A 21,347-nucleotide genomic window follows, 5' to 3' on the forward strand; every position below is an offset into this window, starting at 1 on the left:
TGTATAAAACATTCCATTCGTGTTTATAAAATGAATTAACTTATTCTGTTTATATTAAATTATTAAAACTAAATTGTACTGAAATTATTTATTTATTAACCTTAATTGAAAGTTTCATATGATTTACTTGCATATGTACAATAAATTGTAATATTCAAAATAAAATTATATAATTGTTTCCCGATTAATCAATATAAAATTATATTTAAAAAAAAATTGAGCATTATAAGAGACATATTCGGGGTATAGGGCAGGGGTTGGAGGATCCTTGAATTCAACATCAGCAACAAACCCTACACTTTATACTACACAAACAGACCCATTATAATATATGGGTCTGTTTGTGTATTGTAAATTTTGGATTTAATATATTATTCAACCATTTGAATGATTATGACTTCTAAATTTTAATAATACAAATACATCAGGTAATTCTTACTAATATTTGACCATATGCTGATTTGTAAATCAAATTAATTCATTATTTATATGATTTATATATACATATATCTATGTAAGAGCGGGGAAGTTTCAACAGGGTTGTTTTCGAAATTAAAATACCTCTTGATATGATCTTTCATTTAAAAGTTGTTAATAGTCTTGCTGAGAGTGGAGTTGGTCTCATTAAAAAGTATAGTGGTCTACTACCATCTGATGATTCAAATTTCCAATTCCTCATCCAAGTGTTCTAAAATCATACAAAATTTTAAGTCTTTGATTCAATGAAAAAATTTCTTATAAAATTTCATTGAAAAAATATATATATAAATTACTATAACTCTATTAGACTTTCTTTAAAATTTAGAAAAATAATGAATTATAGAAAGTATGTGAAAGTTTCATTATTGAAAAAAAAAAAAAAATCTTGACATTTTTGTATTTCTTATGTTTATTCTATAATAATCTTGTTTTTAAATGATTTAAAAATTAATCACTTTAAGTAAAAAAAAATTAAATTTATAAGTAAAACTGTCACATACTAGTTCTTAATTATGGCCATTACGAAAATTTCGAATAATTAACGTGATTTTTTTTTGTTAAGCAATTTAAATCAATTTAATTTAAAAAAATCAGTACCAAATAAAATATATGGACTTTTACCTATTCTGTCTGTTTCAAATAATAAATAAAGTCATGACTAGTTGGGAAGAATACAACTCAGCAGGGATATAAAAATCCCCTTTGTAACATATCAGGTTTAAAAATGTTTTACAATTTTTGTATTTACCTGTACTGCCGTCAGAAAAGTAATTCATCTTATTTTATAAATACGAACATGACCTTTAAATATCTTATTGGTTTGCGCTGGAACAGATATGCTAAAACTACATCATCGCAGTTGTAGTCGGAAATAATTGTAAATGAATCATGACAAATATTCAGATTTTTTTAGTAAAAGACCCAAGGGTTATTGTTGCCTGTGAGGAATTCCAATGAAAACCTTCAGCAGCTTCCTCTACAACAAAGCTTTAATTTTCAAAAAAATCTACAATTACAATTAATCCACCTTCAATAATTTCAAATTTTTTACTATTCAGAAAATTACTCTGTGCATTAGTAATAAAGTCATGTATTGGATAGCAAAGTCGTAACATTGTCTTAGTTATATTGGTGTTTCCGTGCATCATTTATATTCCTTTTTTTTTAATATGTCTCATTTTGATATTGTTGTCGTTTTTTCTTATTGTATACACGGGCGAGTTTTGCTACCATTATTACAAGTATTTACTCGTCGTTCTGTATGTTGAAGGTGACCTTTAATATATTCAAAATTATAGTCGACTAATTGAAATTACTCTACTAGTAAGCTCTGACCTATCCACTGATGAAATTGTCATTCATCATTTTCCTCAAACTGGACGAGCAATTTAACCTTGACTAAGTCAGTTATCCAGAAATTTTCACATTCACGAATGAAACAATAGGGTAATGTAGGATTACAAACTAAATACGATAATATATAACGGCAGAAGTGATATTCCGTTATCTCCGGCATTCTCAATTATAGGATCATAAGTTTTACGTTTTGATGAATATTACAAACTCATGTACTGTATGTCCCATTTGCACAATCAAGAACCCATTACTCTCCTTCAAATTAGGCAATACTTCTCTTAAATTCTTCAAAATTAACAGTTCGGTACTGTAATTTTACCAGTCTGTTTTCGTACAACGGCGCAGTCTTCTTTCCACCGTAATTTTCTGCTTGATTAATCAAAAATATAAAATTTAACAACTTCATTAACTACATCAATTGGAATTTCCTTTCCCTTCTTTTGGTTAGGAGATCCTCACATAGCTCTCTCGTTAATCAATTTCTTTGCCTGTAATGCCATTCGTTGTGAGTGGCTAAAATACTGTATCATTGCTCTAACACTCGTTGTTGCAGCGAATATTGTCAGTATCTATACCCGTACGGTATTTGTTGACTGCTGGTATTTCTTTTGGAGTACCCTAATGACTTGAGGCATCCAATTTTTCTGACGTAATAGAGTACTGGGGCTATATATCACACTGGGACCAGGAATGAAGTCATGTCTCATTTTTACATTTACCTTTACTCTGTTCTCTTTTGAGTTTGAGCATAGTTTTTAGACTTGGCAGTTTTTCGTAGATCTAATAGAATTTCTCCGAGTACAAGCAATGAACTTTAAATTTCAGTTCTCTTCTCAAACACTTCGTCGTCTGTAGAAGATGTTTCATTTGTTGCAACTCATAAATCTTCAGGTGAGCTAATAATTTACTGCGTTGATATTGTAGATTAATGTTAGTCATTATTTTTTATTCGGGGGAGATTTTTTCTACATCCAGAACAAAACTGTTCTTAGGCTTTAGTAACAAAGGAAATTGTCACAACAAAGGCTCGAATGCTTTTTGGAAATATTTTCTGAAATATGTTTGTAAGATCTACACAATATTTTTGAAGTATTTTCTTTTTCTTTTTTGAAAAAACCATATTAATTATGGTGTAAATTAGCAATTTAATACGATTATAGTTTAACAAACAATTCCCTTTATATTAATTTCTATAATACTTTATTTTATTACTAAGTTTCAAAGACGAATGAGTCTATATATAATTAACAAAAAATGATAATAAATTTCAACAAGTAAATGCATTTATTAAAATTATTTTTAACCATGAATACTAATAAATTATAAAATTCACGCTATACATCCAACCTAATTATGATCAAATAGGATAGAACAAGGAAAACCCACACAAATGCGAGTATATATTACAATAATACAAGTTGAAAAAGTACAATAGACTTATATGTATTACAAAACCTGTAAAAATTAATATATGTACATAATACATCATAAATAAGACAAAATTTACTATGATGACAATTAGGAACTTTTCTAGTTCTAGTCCTGAGTGAAGGTGATCCAATTGAGATCTGACTGTAATTTTGTGGACACAGAAATACTTTGAGTAGGTTAAACGGCCCAAAATTGACGAACTTTTTTGAAGGATGGCTTTGGCGAAATTTTTTATGATTTATAATAATGTGTTAATAAAATATATTGCAAATATGCCATTTTGATATAATACATGAATTGCAGTTCGTACTCTTAATAATATTATAATCTAAAAAAAATGAAATATGCATGTTGTCCATGCAGTTATCGGATACTCAAATAAGAAGGTTTTTCGAAGTGGCCAATCTTTGAGGGACTCCTAAATAGGATCTCGTTCATCTACATGTCTAAAATTTTGCCCATATTGTATTGCTGTACTATTCATCATTTTCTTCATCCGAACTGGGTACTGAAATATGTTCTGAACAAATTTCTTGGTCTGGTGTTGGGTTGCTCAGAGTATTTGCACCCAGAAAATCCTAAAAGATAGACAGTCAATAAATATTCTTAATTCCATACATATCGTACCCAATACACATAACTTAAGTCTAGCATTTATGAAAACCCGTTATTCAGAAGATTATGAATTCTTTGTGCACGCTATGAAAACTAAAGCGGAGTATGGACCTCTTAATTGTACGTCAATTCTAAATTCTTAGACTTCAATTTCCATATTCAACGATTATTTGAGATCTAGATAAAGTAGCAAAAACTATTGGAATGAGGATATTGCAAAACCTTTCTTATACAAAGTTTATATAATAAATTGGTGCAAAAAGGTATCAACATTTTTTTTGAATTCCACACGTATTTTCCGGGGGAGCCAATTTCTAAACGTACAGCCATACCAGAGTAACTCATAATAAAGCCAACGCAAGGACGTCAACATCCATCCCCAAAAAGTCCGAGAGCACTCCACGGAAGATTTTAACCCATAAGGTTAACAAGGTTTGACCCCCTGACATAACTTAGGTTGAATTATTTTTTGTCAGCCTGACCGCCCCTGCTGGGTCTGACCTCCAGACAACCATGAAAAAATCCTCTCGATGGGTGTTTTAACCATAAGGAGTATGAATAAAACTAATACCAATGTATAGTATGATGTCAGTTAGGACATCATAAAAAACCAAGACTGACAAAAAAATTCGGTTGGAAACTTTGACTTTTGGGGATCTGACGGGAAGTTTCCGACCGAATTTTAATAAAAGTCTAGAATAAAAAGTAAAAACATTGTCCAGTAGACAATAAATTACACTTTAAATGTTTGTGTTAATGTGGTAATAACATGTCTAATTATTTGTCCTTTTGTTGCAAGAACGACAAAAAAGATATGTGAGAGAGATATTATTCAAACTTCATAGAATATTCTGCAAAAGCTGATGCTTTAATGGCTTTCTTTATGCTATTCTAAAAAGTTCATAAATATCAATAATAATTAAACAAATCCTTGTTAAAATGCAAAGTACTAATTTTGAACTTTTCTTTAAAAAACTTTTTTTTTTGTTTTATATACATATGATGCAGTTATCAACTTCCTACAAAAGACGAATAAATGTATATTTGTCAAAGTCAATTATATATACGTACATATGTATCTAAATTATGTATGAAATAAAATTTTACATGGATCATATTTTTAAGCAACTTTATTTGTAGAATAAATAAAAGATTTATTAACAAGTAACATAATTCCTTAAGCAGTGTATGGGGTATATTTTGGGTATGGTGCAGGAGCAGGGGTTGGAGTAGTCTCAAACTGAACATCAGCAACGAATCCACTGTCTCCCTCAACGGTGTAAGTAACAGTTTTGATGCGACCATCAGGAAGAACAACCTTGTAAGATCCAGAAACGGCACCATTCTCAGCAAGTTCATCAGCAGCAATATCAACACCAGATTCATCATCAAGGACAGCGTAGCTGTAGGCATACTTAGCTGGTGGTGGTGGGGGAGGTGGAGGAGGAGGGTAAGGTTTGTATGGTTTGTATGCTGGAGGTGGTGGAGGAGGGGTTGTTGTAGTAGTAGTGGGTGGAGGAGGGGGAGGAGGATAGGGTCTGTAGTATACTGGCGCGGGTGGAGGAGGTCCAGGCTTTTCAGCCAATGCACAAGTGACAGCAAGGCATACAATGAGGAATTTTCCAATCATTTTTGTTGAGTATTCAATTGAGAACTGATGACTCTTTTACCTTTCATCAACATATTTATATGTAACGAGGGCGTGTCAAAAGAATACACACTCCATTTTTTTGTGGACAAAATCTTGTTTAACTATAGCTATATAAAATAAAAAGTAAATTTGATTTTTTTATCATATTAAATAAACAACTATTTTTTTAAAAATATGTTTTTAATTGTTTAAATTTTGGAAAATTAAAGTTTTCTTGTTTCATACTACCAGAAACTTTAAACCAAATAAAGAGTATATATATTTGACAAAAATATATTTTGTCAAATATGAATGATTTGTAATACAAAAAGTGTACAATTAGGTCCCTTCAGGTCGTCTACTAAATAAATTGAATAATTTATATTTGTAACTATGAAAGTTTTTATACCTAAAGGTCTGTCCAGCCAAAATGGATTTTAAATTAATGTTAATTTTTACATTGATATAGGAAGGTTAAGTAATTATTTTTTTTACTTAAAACACAAACATCATTTTTGCAGAAAAAACTAATATATATATATATATTGTCATCATGAGGTAGCAAAAAGCCAACAGCCCTTTCCATTTCTCATAGAGGCTTATGTGGAAGTGGTGAGGACTATTGACGTTGTGAACTTATTTATGTTTTGTTTTGCATAAGCTTGTTTTCAAATATATACATTGCATTTTTCAAAGCCATGAATGGATTTAAATTACCATAATAACATAAAATATATTTTTTAAACATTAAGCCAAACTGAATGGAAACTTATTATTCTTGAACATATTATAAAAAATGTTTCACTGTATTTATGTGACACAAATAGAATGTGATGAAAAATTATGTTTCTCAATAGTAACAAAAGTGAGATTGAGGCCTGAAATCATTGTTGTGAAAATATATATATTTCCTTCGTTATATTTTCTAATTAGAAAATCTTTTTCGTCAAATGAAAGGCTTTGACTAGTTAAAATTGATATAAAACATTTAACGATATATTCAAACTAATGCCTTAACTTATACTTTTATTCCGCATTTAAAAGGAATATTTGAGTACTTTGTCCTAAAAAAAACAGGCTTGTTGATGTTTTTTTCAAGGATATCCAAACTAATTTTACTTTAAATGCTTTGACATCAATGAGAAATATAAATTAATGATTTAACATTATTTAAAATTATGTTTTTTATAGTAACAAAAGATTTGATTGAGGCCTGAAATAAACGTTGTCAAAATATCTAACAGTTACAAAAGTGAATCCTTGTTTCCATTCCCTATATTTTCTAATTCGCAAAAATGCTTCATTTTTCGTCAAATGAAAGTAGCTTTATGATTCAATCCATAATGACGAATTTATCCAAAAACATAATGATAAACAAAAAAAACATATGAAAAATGAAATTTCTTTATCCAAATAAGGACGATACTTCACCAGATAATTCCGCCATTTAAAGGAATATTATTCTCATTAACTCAAGACCAGAGTACTCTTGTCCTAAAAAATGAAACAGGCTTGTGATGATGTTTTTTTAGGTAGCCAGGATATCCAAACTAATTTTACTCCTTTCTCAAATGCTTTGATATCAATGAGAAATATAAATTATTTATTATTTCCATACCTTAATTGACTCATTTAAATGGCACTTTTTGTACATTAAAATTAAAACAAAGTTTTTGTAGAAAAAGGCCTTTAAAATAAACGTGACAGCCGTCATTTTTTTTTCTACAAAATTGAAAAAATTACTTTTCATTTATCTTATATACAATTGTAAAATAATGAATTCATATACATTTCAGAAACAAAGCACTGGATAGTTGCACAATTCATATGTTTGATTACTTTATGTTGCGTAGGTATCTAATATTTACATTTATTTAAATTACAGTTAATTCAATTTACATTCACACGTGTTATTGTATATATTAATTCCTAGGAGTGATACTAAAAATTAAAAGTTGCATTAGTTTTAAAGAGCTAGAGTTGTTAAAAAATATTTAATTATTACCATTTATATATTTAAAGAAAAATTTGAATGACAAATATACACATGACATGACAAAACTATAAGTTTTCAACTTTTGCTTCAATTTTATACTTTTGTGAATATCATTATTGCATAAATATAAAAAAATTTCATTAAATAAAAATGTTTTAACACTGTACGATAATCAATCAAATAATTTTTTGTAATTAAAGAGTAGTTGAAAATATTCTTTGTATAATAAGTCTTATTATTTTGTTGTAAAATCATAATATCAAAATTGCGTTTTAAATGATTTTTTAACTTTTATACGAGATTGATTTGTGTAAAACATTCCATTCGTGTTTATAAAATGAATTAACATAGTCGGTTTATATTAAATTATTAAAACTAAATTGTACAGAAATTATTTATTTATTAACCTTAATTGAAAGTTTCATATGATTTACTTGCATGTGTACAATAAAATGTAATAATCGAAATAAAATTATATAATTGTTTCCCGATTAATCAATATAAAATTATATTAAAAAAACTTGAGCATTATAAGGGACATATTTGGGGTATGGAGCAGGGGTTGGAGGATCCTTGAATTCAACATCTGCAACAAACCCTACACTTTATACTACAAAAACAGACCCATTATAATATATGGGTCTGTTTGTGTATTGTAAATTTTGGATTTAATATATTATTCAACCATTTGAATGATTATGACTTCTAAATTTTAATAATACAAATACATCAGGTAATTCTTACTAATATTTGACCATATGCTGATTTTTAAATCAAATTAATTCATTATTTATATGATTTATATATATTTTTTTATGGAAGAGTGGGGAAGTTTCAACAGAGTTTTTTTCGAAATTAAAATACCTCTTGATATGATCTTTCATTTAAAAGTTGTTTAATAGTCTTGCTGAGAGTGGAGTTAGTCTCATTAAAAAGTATAGTGGTCTACTACCATCTGATGATTCGAATTTCCAATTCCTCATCCAAGTTTTATAAAATCATAAAAACATTTAAGTCCTTGATTCAATGAAAAAATTTCTTATAAAATTTCATTTAAAAATAAATATATAAATTACTATAACTTTTTTAGGGTTTATTCAAAATTTAGATAAATAATAAATTATAGAAGTTATGTGAAAGTTTGATTATTGAATTTTTTTTTTTCCTTGATATTTTTAGTAATTTTTATGTTTATCCTATAATAATCTTGCTTTTAAATGATTTAAAATTTAAAAATTTTAAGTAAAAAAAATTTTTTAATTATTCAGTAAAACTATCACATACTAGTTCTTAATTATGGCCATTACGAAGGTTTCAAATATATAACATGAATTGTTTTTCTTAGGCAATTTAAATCAATTTAATTTTTAAAAAAATCAGTACCAGATCAAATATATGGAACTTTTACCTGTTTTGTCTGCTTCAAGTAATAAATTGTCTATTCCCATAATTTTTGGAAATAAGAATAATATTCATATTTTACGAGCAGACAAATTAACATATAGTAAAAAATGCAAGTTATGCGTCTCATTGCTCTTTTTGATCTATTAGATCCAAACTTTAGCAAAAAAATTAATTCTTTGACTTTGTATTTATTTTACAAAATTTACTATGTTAGTTTAGTTGATATACATGGCAAGACCCTTTCTTTCGAAAAAAATCGTAAAATTTCAAAACTTTAGAGTCTTTAAGCTACTTCTAAATATATATAAACAATTGATTCATTAATATAGTCCATTGAATCTAACGCATTGATTTATTGACTCCTTCTTTTCCTTAACTTCTGTTTATAGAATGGAAAAATAACCTTTGGCAATTAGTTAATTTTTAAAATTAACTTACTCAAACAACAACAACAAAATTTGTTTAATTTTTTCTATTTCAAGCATTTAGATAAATAATATGAACAAAAAATTATGTTTAAGCGTGATAAGGGACGTATTTTGGGTATGGTGCAGGAGCTGGGGCTGGAGTAGTCTCAAACTGAACATCAGCAACGAATCCACTGTCTCCTTCAACGGTGTAGGTAACTGTCTTGATGCGACCATCGGGAAGAACAACCTTGTAAGATCCAGAAACAACACCATTCTCAGCAAGTTCATCAGCAGAGAAGTCAACACTGGATTCCTCATCGAGGACAGCGTAGTTGTAGGCATAGCTTGCTGGTGGAGGTGGAGGAGGTGGGGGAGGAGGGTAAGGATAATATGGCTTGTATGCTGGAGGGGCAGGTGTTGTTGTTGTAGTCGTTGGTGGTGGAGGTGGGGGAGGATAAGGTCTGTAGTAGACTGGTGCAGGAGGTGCTGGCTTGTCAGCCAAGGCACAAGTGACAGCAAGGCATACAATGAGGAACTTACCAATCATTTTTGTTTATGATTCAATTTAGAACTGATAGTTAATATACTTGGACTTAGTCTTAAATACTGTTAAATTTATTTATTCTCTTGTTCCTGACGGAAAAAATGGGCGTGCTATTCATAAAAGTTGTTTTATACATGCTTGATATTTAGTTTTTAATATTTTAGAATTATATTTGATGTACTTATGTATAATTATCATTCTTTGTAAATACAGGTTTATATATACTGCTTATTAGATCTCGAAAAAATAGACCTCATCATTTTCAAGTTATATATGATTTAAATATATCTTTTATTTCTAATTAATATTTATGATCAACATGTGATTGAAATTTGAATAAACCAAAAATGAAAACACTTTGAAGAATGAATGTATTTTATACGTCTTTCCATAATTCTTTTGAGATTTTTTAGTTTTATTTTATTCCTGAACGGCTCTGATATGTTCTTCAATTCATAGATAGTTTTTTTATTCGATTTTACATTTTTTTTTTTTGTTTGATGTGGGTCATACAAAACTAATATTATTTATTAGGTTGAATAAATTATACTTGTTAGTGGGGAAGAAAATATTATTAAAAGAAATATTATCGTGTTCATCTCAAGCTCAATCAATGACTCAAAAACAGCATTATCCATTTTTTTTTTTTCAAATTTGGAATATATTTTAATATTAGTTAACAACCCAAAAATCACCAAATTTAATCTTTTTTTTTGTAATTCAGTTTAGAGTTTAGGCCTCCATGCCACTTACCCTATTTAAAAATCGCAGTATTTGAAATGTTTTTGAAAATATAGATCAACTTTAATAACTATTTAATAAATAATTATTTCATTGATTTGTTGTATTTAATTGTATAAGCTAACAGAATGAGTTTTTATAATTAAGGTCAGGAAGTCAATATCTTGAACTTAAAAAAATCATACATGCCTATTTTCAATTTCACTCAAATTTTTATATGTTAGTTTGTAATATATAGTGAATATATACAATAAGTGTATATAGATGAATTCGATTCCACTTAAATAGTACAGATAAAAAATTTCATAAAAAAAGGACATGCTATTTTTATTAGAATCTGTAGTTTAATCTTAATGGATTTTAAAATAAGGTTAATACATTGATGAAACCAATATATATTCTCAAAGATAATAAAGGACAAAATTGTATTTTTGCATAGAATACATATTGATGTTGGTATGATTAGGTTCTTGATTGGCTCATCTAAAATTTAGTTTTTATTTATAATAATTTTCAACTTTTTGACGTCCTCATTTTTTTTATTATTGTGATTATATTAATATTATCATGAGTTTCTAGATTTGTTCTCAATCTTTTAGCGATGTTTTGATATACAATCATCATAACATGGAAAGGGTACATTTTGTGGATGTGGAAGAATGACAAAGAATTAAAATATTCCTCAAAAATGGTTGTTGTTGTTTTTTGAAGCCTCTGGATAATTTTGTAAATAAAACTGCTTGTTTTAATTAGTTTAGCCACGAAACGTTTTCATTTTTCCATTAAAGTCATGAAGCCTATTTGCTTGGAAATTTTTCTGCCCTATCTAAGGAATATCATAAGATCATTTCCAAATTAGTTGTACAGAAAGTTTGTCTAAAATTTTTTGTTTCCTTTTGGCTAAAGGGAAATATACAGTTGAGAGACTATATACTAATTCTTTAAATAATTGCTACAAACTTAAACAGTTTTTAAATTTCTCATACATCGCAAGCTTATAGACTGAATTTTTTCTTTTGTAAAATAATATATTGAATTTATCTTGTTCTAATGATTTTTTTTACAGGTTATTAGATGTATTTACAGTCAACTGTAGTTCAAAAAATAGTTAAAGCCCCCTAAATAGAAAACCAAGCTACTATTTTAATAACTAAACAATTGAGGTAATATGATTTGAAGATAGATGATTTTCCATGGAAATAATATTTATAATTTCCCATATCTTCCCACTTTCAGTTTTACTAACATGTCTTTGATCGGTTTTATTTATATATTTTTTTAAACATACGACTTTAAATTTCAGATTGATATTTAATTATATTGTATTCAATTCCCAATAATTGAGTTTTTTTTATCTAAAAAGTATTATATTGTGTAATTGATATTTACAAATGTTTATGGGAAACGAAAAATTATTTATACAAATTTCAATTGATTTTTTAAATATGATAAATGTTAATTTTTAATATAAAAAATTATATTAATTATAATCTATATTGTTTCTTCAAAAAAGAAATTTTCTAAATACAAACAGCATAAGCTCCAAAAATCAATGTTTTCGAGCGTCAATTTAAGCTGAAGTTGGTAACAGGAGGGTACAAGTTTTATTCATAATTGAATTTTTATGTCTACGTTCATAGTGAAGTATTAGAGGACAAAAGTGGTGGGAGAGTACTTTGTGGTCTTATAATAAAGTATAGTAGTGGAAAGAAACACTCCATGCACAACGTAAGAGTCCTTTTTCAAATTCATATTATGCTTTTTTTAGACTGTGTAACATACCTAACTTATAAGTAATTAAATCATTTGTGTTTATCAATACATTCTATTATTATGGACTATTGGAAAAAAAATGTTTCTGGTTTTGGAATATTTTTATGATTTTGACAAAATGATCTCAGTATCGAAAATGGAAGAGTGAGTAATATATTCATCCAGCCGATATTGCAAAACCTTTATTATACAAAGTTTATATAATAAATTGGTGCAAAAAAGTATCAATATTTTTTTTGAATTCCACACGTATTTTTCGGGGGAGCCAAATTCTAAACGTACAGCCATACCAGAGTAACTCATAATAGAGCCAACGCAAGGACGTCAACATCCATCCCCAAAAGCCTGCCTTGGAAGATTTTAACCCATAAGGTTAAAAAGGTTTGACCCCCTGACATAACTTAGGTTGAATTATTTTTTGTCAGCCTGACCGCCCCTGCTGGGTCTGGCCTGCAGACACCCATGAAAAAATCCTCTCGATGGGTGTTTTAACCATAAGGAGTATGAATAAAACTAATACCAATGTATAGTTCAATGTCAGGACATCATAAAAAACCAATACTGACAAAAAAATTCGGTCGGAAACTTTGACTTTTGGGGATCTGACGTAAAGTTTCCGACCGAATTTTAATAAAAGTCTAGCATAAAAAGTAACAACATTGTCCAGTAGAGAATAAATTACACTTTAAATGTTTGTGTTAATATGGTAATAACATGTCTTATTATTTGTGCTTTTGTTGCAAGATCGACAGAAAAGATATGAGAGAGATATATTATTCAAACTTCATAGAATATTCTGCAAAAGCTGATGCTTTAATGGCTTTCTTTATGCTATTCTAAAAAGTTCATTAAATATCAATAATAATTAAACATAACCTTGTTAAAATGCAAAGTACTAATTATGAACTTTCTTTCAAAGACTTTTTTTGTTTGTTTTATATACATATGATGCAGTTATCAACTTCCTACAAAAGACGAATCAATGTATATTTGTCAAAGTCAATGATATATACATACATATGTATCTAAATTATGTATGAAATAAAATTTTACATGAATCATATTTTTAAGCAACTTTATTTGTAGAATAAATAAAAGATTTATTAACAAGAAACATAATTCCTTAAGCAGTGTATGGGGTATATTTTGGGTATGGTGCAGGTGCAGGGGCTGGAGTAGTCTCAAACTGAACATCAGCAACGAATCCACTGTCTCCCAAAACGGTGTAAGTAACAGTTTTGATGCGACCATCAGGAAGAACAACCTTGTAAGATCCAGAAACAGCACCATTCTCAGCAAGTTCATCAGCAGCAATATCAACACCAGATTCATCATCAAGGACAGCGTAGCTGTAGGCATACTTAGCTGGTGGTGGTGGGGGAGGTGGAGGAGGAGGGTAAGGCTGGTATGGTTTGTATGCTGGTGGTGGTGGAGGAGGTGTTGTTGTAGTAGTAGTGGGTGGAGGAGGGGGAGGAGGATAGGGTCTGTAGTAGACTGGTGCGGGTGGAGGAGGTCCAGGCTTTTCAGCCAATGCACAAGTGACAGCAAGGCATACAATGAGGAATTTTCCAATCATTTTCGTTGAGTATTCAATTGAGAACTGATGACTCTTTTACCTTTCATCAACATATTTATATGTAACGAGGGCGTGTCAAAAGAATACACACTCCATTTTTTTTGTGGACAAAATCTTGTTTAACTATAGCTATATAAAATAAAAAGTAAATTTGATTTTTTTATCATATTAAATAAACAACTATTTTTTTTAAAAATATGTTTTTAATTGTTTAAATTTTGGAAAATTAAAGTTTTCTTGTTTCATACTACCAGAAACTTTAAACCAAATAAAGAGTATATATATTTGACAAAAATATATTTTGTCAAATATGAATGATTTGTAATACAAAAAGTGTACAATTAGGTCCCTTCAGGTCGTCTACTAAATAAATTGAATAATTTATATTTGTAACTATGAAAGTTTTTATACCTAAAGGTCTGTCCAGCCAAAATGGATTTTAAATTAATGTTAATTTTTACATTGATATAGGAAGGTTTAGTAATTATTTTTTTGACCTAAAACACATACATAATTTTTGCAGAAAAAACTAATATATATATATATTGTCATCATGAGGTAGCAAAAAGCCAACAGGCAGCCCTTTCCATTTCTCATAGAGCCTTATGTGGAAGTGGTGAGGACTATTGACGGTGTGAACTTATTTATGTTTTGTTTTGCATAAGCTTGTTTTCAAATTTAAATTACCATAATAACATAATAATCGCATTTTTCATTAAGCCATGAATGGAAATTATTATTTGATAAATTATAATTTTCACATATTTCACACTGAGTGTGAGAAAAATATTTCTCAACACTATAGTGAGGACGTCATAAATATATATATTGTTAAATTATTGTCTACTTAGTCTCTGCAGCGGCTGTGACTAGTTAAAAATATATATTTTTTAAACGATATATTCAAACTAATGCTTAACTTACTTTTATAACCATCTTGAACATATTTAGTCTTCGAAAAAAAAATGTTTCTCTTTCGATTCTGTCAGTTTAGGTGACACAAATAGAATGTGATGAACGAGTTAACATTATGATTATGTTTCTGTTCAATAGTAACAAAAGATGTGATTGAGGCCTGAAATACTTTGTTGTGAAAATATCGGGAACAGTTACAAGAGCGAATCCTTGTTTCCTTCGCCTATATTTTCTAATTCGCAGAAAATGCTTCATTTTTCGTCAAATGAAAGTAGCTTTGATTCAATCCATAATGACGAATTGAGTCCATCCAAAAACATAATGGATGAAACATAATGAAACTTAAGGATGATACTTCACCAGATAATTCCGATATTTAAAAGGAATATTCTTCTGGGTTAACTCAAGACTAGAGTACTCTTGTCCTAAAAATGAAACAGGCTTGTGATGATGTTTCTTTCGGTAGCCAGGATATCCAAACTAATTCTACTCCTTTTTCAAATGCTTTGATATCAATAAGAAATATAAATTATTTATGATTTACATACCGACTCATTTAAAATGGCACTTTTTTCTATCATTAATTAGTCACACAAACAAAGTTTTTGTAGAAAAAGGCTTATAAAATAAACGTGACAGCCGTAATTTTTTTTCTACAAAATTGAAAAAATTACTTTTCATTTATCTTATATACAATTGTAAAATAATGAATTCATATACATTTCAGAAACAAAGTACTGGATAGTTGCACAATTCATATGTTTGATTACTTTATGTTGCGTAGGTATCTAATATTTACATTTAATTCAATTTACATTCACACGTGTTATTGTATATATTAATTCCTAGGAGTGATACTAAAAATTAAAAGTTGCATTAGTTTTAAAGAGTTTGTTAAAAAATATTTAATTATTACCATTTATATATTTAAAGAAAAAATTTGAATGACAAATATACACATGACATGACAAAACTATAAGTTTTCAACTTTTGCTTCAATTTTATATTTTTGTGAATATCATTATTGCTTTAAATATAAAAAATTTTCATTAAATAAAAAAGTTATAACACTGTACGGTAATCAATCAAATAATTTTTTGTAGTTAAAGAGAAGTTGAAAATATTCTTTGTATAATAAGTCTTATTATTTTGTTGTAAAATCATAATATCAAAATTGCGTTTTAAATGATTTTTTAACTTTTATACGAGATTGATTTGTGTAAAACATTCCATTTGTGTTTATAAAATGAATTAACATAATTGGTTTATATTAAATTATTAAAACTAAATTGTACTGAAATTATTTATTTATTAACATTATTTGAAAGTTTCATATGATTTACTTGCATGTGTACAATAAAATACTTCTTTTCTTTTTTTACAGGTTATTAGATGTATTTACAGTCAACTGTAGTTCAAAAAATAGTTAAAGCCCCCTAAATAGAAAACCAAGCTACTATTTTAATAACTAAACAATTGAGGTAATATGATTTGAAGATAGATGATTTTCCATGGAAATAATATTTATAATTTCCCATATCTTCCCACTTTCAGTTTTACTAACATGTCTTTGATCGGTTTTATTTATATATTTTTTTAAACATACGACTTTAAATTTCAGATTGATATTTAATTATATTGTATTCAATTCCCAATAATTGAGTTTTTTTTATCTAAAAAGTATTATATTGTGTAATTGATATTTACAAATGTTTATGGGAAACGAAAAATTATTTATACAAATTTCAATTGATTTTTTAAATATGATAAATGTTAATTTTTAATATAAAAAATTATATTAATTATAATCTATATTGTTTCTTCAAAAAAGAAATTTTCTAAATACAAACAGCATAAGCTCCAAAAATCAATGTTTTCGAGCGTCAATTTAAGCTGAAGTTGGTAACAGGAGGGTACAAGTTTTATTCATAATTGAATTTTTATGTCTACGTTCATAGTGAAGTATTAGAGGACAAAAGTGGTGGGAGAGTACTTTGTGGTCTTATAATAAAGTATAGTAGTGGAAAGAAACACTCCATGCACAACGTAAGAGTCCTTTTTCAAATTCATATTATGCTTTTTTTAGACTGTGTAACATACCTAACTTATAAGTATATTACAACATTTGTGTTTATCAATACATTCTATTATTATGGACTATTGGAAAAAAAAAAATGTTTCTGGTTTTGGAATATTTTGATGAAATTGACAAAATGATCTCAGTATCGAAAATGGAAGAGTGAGTAATATATTCATCCAGCCGATCCAAACATGAATAACTTAGAAAGTAATCAATTCTTGGCACAAGTGTCTCTCTTGGTGAAGAATTATAACAGATCCATATGTAATGACGAAGAACAACATAAGGAGAACTTACGTACTTATGATTTTCTCATAAAACGGAAAGGTCCTCTCCCTCAAAGCCAAATATACCCATGAACCGAAGGCAAAAAAAGAAGAAAGTATAAAAATGAGTGGCTGTAACAAGACATACAAAATGATATGATTTTTTACTCATGGCCCCAATCTTGCTCCTACTCCAAATGTCCATGAGTTTCCAAATACATTATTTGATTTTATCATGGTAGACGAAATAGTTGAGTATGCTTTTCAAGGAAAAGAATAGGTACGCTGCTCAAAAAGGAAATCACAATTATAGAATTGAGCTTGATGAGTTGAAATAATTAATTACCGTATTGTATCTGAGCAAAAACTAAATGAAGAATTTTATTGTAGAAAGAAATATAAGTACCGTTGAATCAATTGTGCCGTATTATGGGTGTCATAGATGTAAACTGTATATTCAAAACAAACCAGTCAAATTTGGATATAAATTATTGGTTGCGGTGACAAAGATATTGGGACTTGTAGGATCTGTTGTTATGAATAACAATTCCAAAATCAACAATTTGTCAACTTTTTAACCACCTTAAGAAGCCAATTACAGAGATTTGAATGTCCCACCCACACTGCATTGCAAAAACTTATTGCCCTTCAAGTAATTATCATCTATGAAAATTTTCAAACAAAGAAGACCAATTCAATAGGAGTCTCAAATATTTTACAACAGGAACTTTTACAGATTTTTATATGACTTTTGTCATTGATATGATACCCTGTTTATCGAACTGGAATTAAGTCCTAGTTCTATAAAATTTGTTTTTTGATAACAATTTTGAAACAAAAGAAATAAATTTTTGTATAATATACTGCGCTAAATAATTTGCTTAATTTTACTACATTCATTAAAACGTTGTCAAAAAATCTTTTGGGAATATTAAACAGTCCAAAGATTTCGCAAAAAGAAAAAAGTTATGAAGTAATTGTTAATTTTTACCAGTTGAATCATTTTACTATTTTGCACAAACAATATAATTGCTATTAAAAGGGTAAAGTTAATATGTTTTAAAAATTATATTTTAATCAATAATATTTATAATTAAATCCAAATACATCCTGTACATCTATTTAGAAAATTTTATTTTGTTAAAAAGATCAAAGAAATCAATGGTAACAATTAAGTAATATCTTAAGATTTAGAAAGCTCAATAGGAGAATGGAAAGACGTCTGAAATACTTGTTTATATAACGTTATAATATAGGCGTTTATACTAAGATGATGCAGTTTCCCCGTAATTATAAATCATTGTCAGAATCAGTGGAACTTAATTTTAATACTATAACTAGGCAGGTAAAATACTTATTCAAAATATTAGTAAATTTTTTTAAGGTTTACCACTAGCACAATTTAAAATTTATAAACACGTACCAAGCAAAACTTTTTTCAATAAAATATTTTTATAAACAAAAAAAGGTAAGGATGTTTTAAAATTTTTGTTTGTGAGTCTAATTTCCTTGATACTACAGAACAATGAGTGATCGCGTCTAGACTGTTTATTAAATATAATAGACATAATTAAAATGCAGTACATAAAATAAAAATTGGAAAACCTTTCTTTATTTTCTTCTTATTAATTATCATTTTAATATAAAATAAATTTAGAATATCAAAATTGTATTTATTTTCTAACTAGAAAAGTAAGCACATTTACATTGCTGCAGTTCCCCCCCTGTAAATTATAAATGATCGTTTGAATCAGATGGTATTTCTATAGTACTACAACAACGTCGGTCGAACGCAAATACAGACACAGTTACTTGTACATGCGTCAAATACATGAGTATTATTTTTTTGTTTCAAGTTGGTATTATTGATTGACATATTTATAATCACAAGGCAAGCATAGTTTATTAGTAATATTAGTCAATAAGCTCTATAAGATTATAAAAGTATGTTATTTATCAACATATTTGTATAAAACCAATAAAAACAAGTTTTTGTCATACACGTTTAGAAATTGTTATTGTGCTAGTAGTAAACGTTAACCTAATATGCTTAAATTTTGTATTTGTGTTCTACTTACCTAGTTACAGTACCAAAATTAAGTTATGCTGATTCTGATAATGTTGGGACAACTGCATCACCCTAATATATACCTAATATAATTTTTTTACTATTTGTACACTTATTACCTATTGATTACAGTATAAAATCACTTTCACTTAAAAAATAATAATAATTTGAAAATATTATTGTTAAATTATACTAAAAAATATATCAAAATTTATAAAAAACAATAAATATTTTTAAATCCTATCAGTATGACAAAAGATGATTTTGTATATTTATAAATATGTACAAATATATTTTCAAAATATTAAAATACTGATCCTCCTAGCGGTACATATATGGTACATTAGTGTATCTTTGAATATTGTGTCAAAATCTTATGTCAGGTTTAGAAATTTATCAAATTTTTTATATGTGAAAGTACACTAATCATGTAGAAACTATTTAAGATGACTAACACCCCTCTTGAGCTTCATTCTGTGTTTTGATGTCACTTTAAAAAGACCACATACATTTAATTACTAGAAATGGCTTCCCAAGAAAAGTATTTCTCGATCTATTTTTAACTTTTTATATACTGTACCATATATGGTTCGTTTTGCTATTACACGTAAATATTAAATGTACATGCCTTCTAACAATCTTAGAAGAAGAAGAATGTGATGCAAAAGTATATAAGTCGCCTAATAATCCTAGCTCGTTAACTGATGAAGACTCTTCTGATGAGGCTGAAAGTCGACTTGTGGACAATTTATCTGGGAGGCAATTGACTGGCAATGTCAAGTTGTTTTATCTGATGTAAAGCTAACCAATGACAATGATGGTAAATCTTATAAAATTTGGAATAGAAATAGCTTTAAGACTCCTGAATGGATTTATGGGACTTCTATCACCCCCCAAAGACTTGGGATTTCCTGAGGTAAATTATTAGAACGATAGAAACTTATTTACTGTTTAAATTTTGGAATTGTTTTTATAAGGATTTATGGACAATTCATGTTAATCAGACAAATATTTATGCCAACTATAAGGGAAAAGCGGATTTCGTCACCACAGAAAATGAAACGAAAGTATTTATTGCAATTTTGATCGCATCTAGTATTGATCCTCTATTTGCACGAAGAATGTTCTGGATAAACTCTTCCATTACCAGAAACCCAGCTTTATCGCTATATATGACAAGATATCAAATTGAAATATATATGTAATTCATTCAATTTACCGACAACTCTTTCTTGGACTGACTGAGAAATTTACGTTTGACCTTTAATCAGACATCTATATTAAAAATGCATGGAACATTTTGCACCTATAGAGTCACTTTCTCGTGATGAAGCAAATATTTTAATATACATGGTTTCAAGCAGAGTGTCCGAATTTACCCAATTTTATCTAACACTTGGTGTTTAAATACTGATCATGGTTACCTAGTTACTTTTGATATATACAAAATTTGAACATTTGAAGGAAATGAAAAATATAAAAAAATTTAATGAAATTGCTGCCACTTCTTAAAAAACATTATCAGAAGAACATTTCCCCAAAATATGTAAAAATTCAAAACTACAGAGCCGTTGTTGAACTATCCTTAATATTTATAGAAATTGATCAAATTTTGTCAATCGTATTTGAGGCCTCATATTTTTAATTTTTCACATAAAGTGATTTTTTTGGAACCCTAATCCATACCCTACTCCCCCACCTCCTCTAACCCCAATCAGAGAATATATAAGATAACTCTTTTTTACTTACAAATAATAAGGTTTACTGTAGGGAAAAATATTGATAAACACCTTGTAGGTATGAAGAATTATAAAGATGTATATACACAAATATGAAAATTATTCGGTCAAATATAATTCCAAACATATTTCTTCTGTCAGGAAAAGGAAAAGAAATAAATATAACAGTATTGAAGACTAAGTTCAAGCTACATTAACCATCAGTTCTCAATTGATTCATAAACACAAATGATTAGAAATTTTATCATTCTATGCATTGCTCTCACATGCTCATTGGCTGATAAGCCAGCATCACCTGCACCAGTCTACTACATACCTTATCC

At 28.1% G+C, this 21,347-nt stretch overlaps 3 protein-coding genes across 3 annotated transcripts; all 3 read right to left on the bottom strand.

Annotated features, from left to right (window-relative positions):
- Positions 1-4,997: 4,997 nt before the first annotated feature.
- On the bottom strand, positions 4,998-5,539 carry LOC139907159 (uncharacterized). The gene has a single exon (XM_071893343.1). The coding sequence runs from the start codon at positions 5,510-5,512 to the stop codon at positions 5,060-5,062; it is 453 nt and encodes a 150-aa protein (XP_071749444.1). The 5' UTR covers positions 5,513-5,539; the 3' UTR covers positions 4,998-5,059.
- A 3,830-nt stretch (positions 5,540-9,369) lies between these two features.
- On the bottom strand, positions 9,370-9,884 carry LOC121129228 (larval cuticle protein A3A-like). Its single transcript, XM_040724936.2, has one exon. It carries the CDS (start codon positions 9,867-9,869, stop codon positions 9,429-9,431), a length of 441 nt encoding a protein of 146 aa, XP_040580870.1. The 5' UTR covers positions 9,870-9,884; the 3' UTR covers positions 9,370-9,428.
- Positions 9,885-13,422: 3,538 nt separating this feature from the next.
- LOC139904719 (uncharacterized) lies at positions 13,423-13,973 on the bottom strand. Its single transcript, XM_071893401.1, has one exon. The coding sequence runs from the start codon at positions 13,954-13,956 to the stop codon at positions 13,504-13,506; it is 453 nt and encodes a 150-aa protein (XP_071749502.1). The 5' UTR covers positions 13,957-13,973; the 3' UTR covers positions 13,423-13,503.
- Between the last annotated feature and the right edge of the window lie 7,374 nt (positions 13,974-21,347).

This window comes from Lepeophtheirus salmonis, chromosome 14 (assembly GCF_016086655.4).
Source record: "Lepeophtheirus salmonis chromosome 14, UVic_Lsal_1.4, whole genome shotgun sequence".
Classification (NCBI taxonomy): domain Eukaryota; kingdom Metazoa; phylum Arthropoda; class Copepoda; order Siphonostomatoida; family Caligidae; genus Lepeophtheirus; species Lepeophtheirus salmonis.

Excerpts from the sequence above, each read along its gene's own strand:
- LOC139904719 (XM_071893401.1), bottom strand. The coding sequence starts at position 13,956 with ATGATTGGAAAATTCCTCATTGTATGCCTTGCTGTCACTTGTGCATTG.
- LOC121129228 (XM_040724936.2), bottom strand. The coding sequence starts at position 9,869 with ATGATTGGTAAGTTCCTCATTGTATGCCTTGCTGTCACTTGTGCCTTG.
- LOC139907159 (XM_071893343.1), bottom strand. The coding sequence starts at position 5,512 with ATGATTGGAAAATTCCTCATTGTATGCCTTGCTGTCACTTGTGCATTG.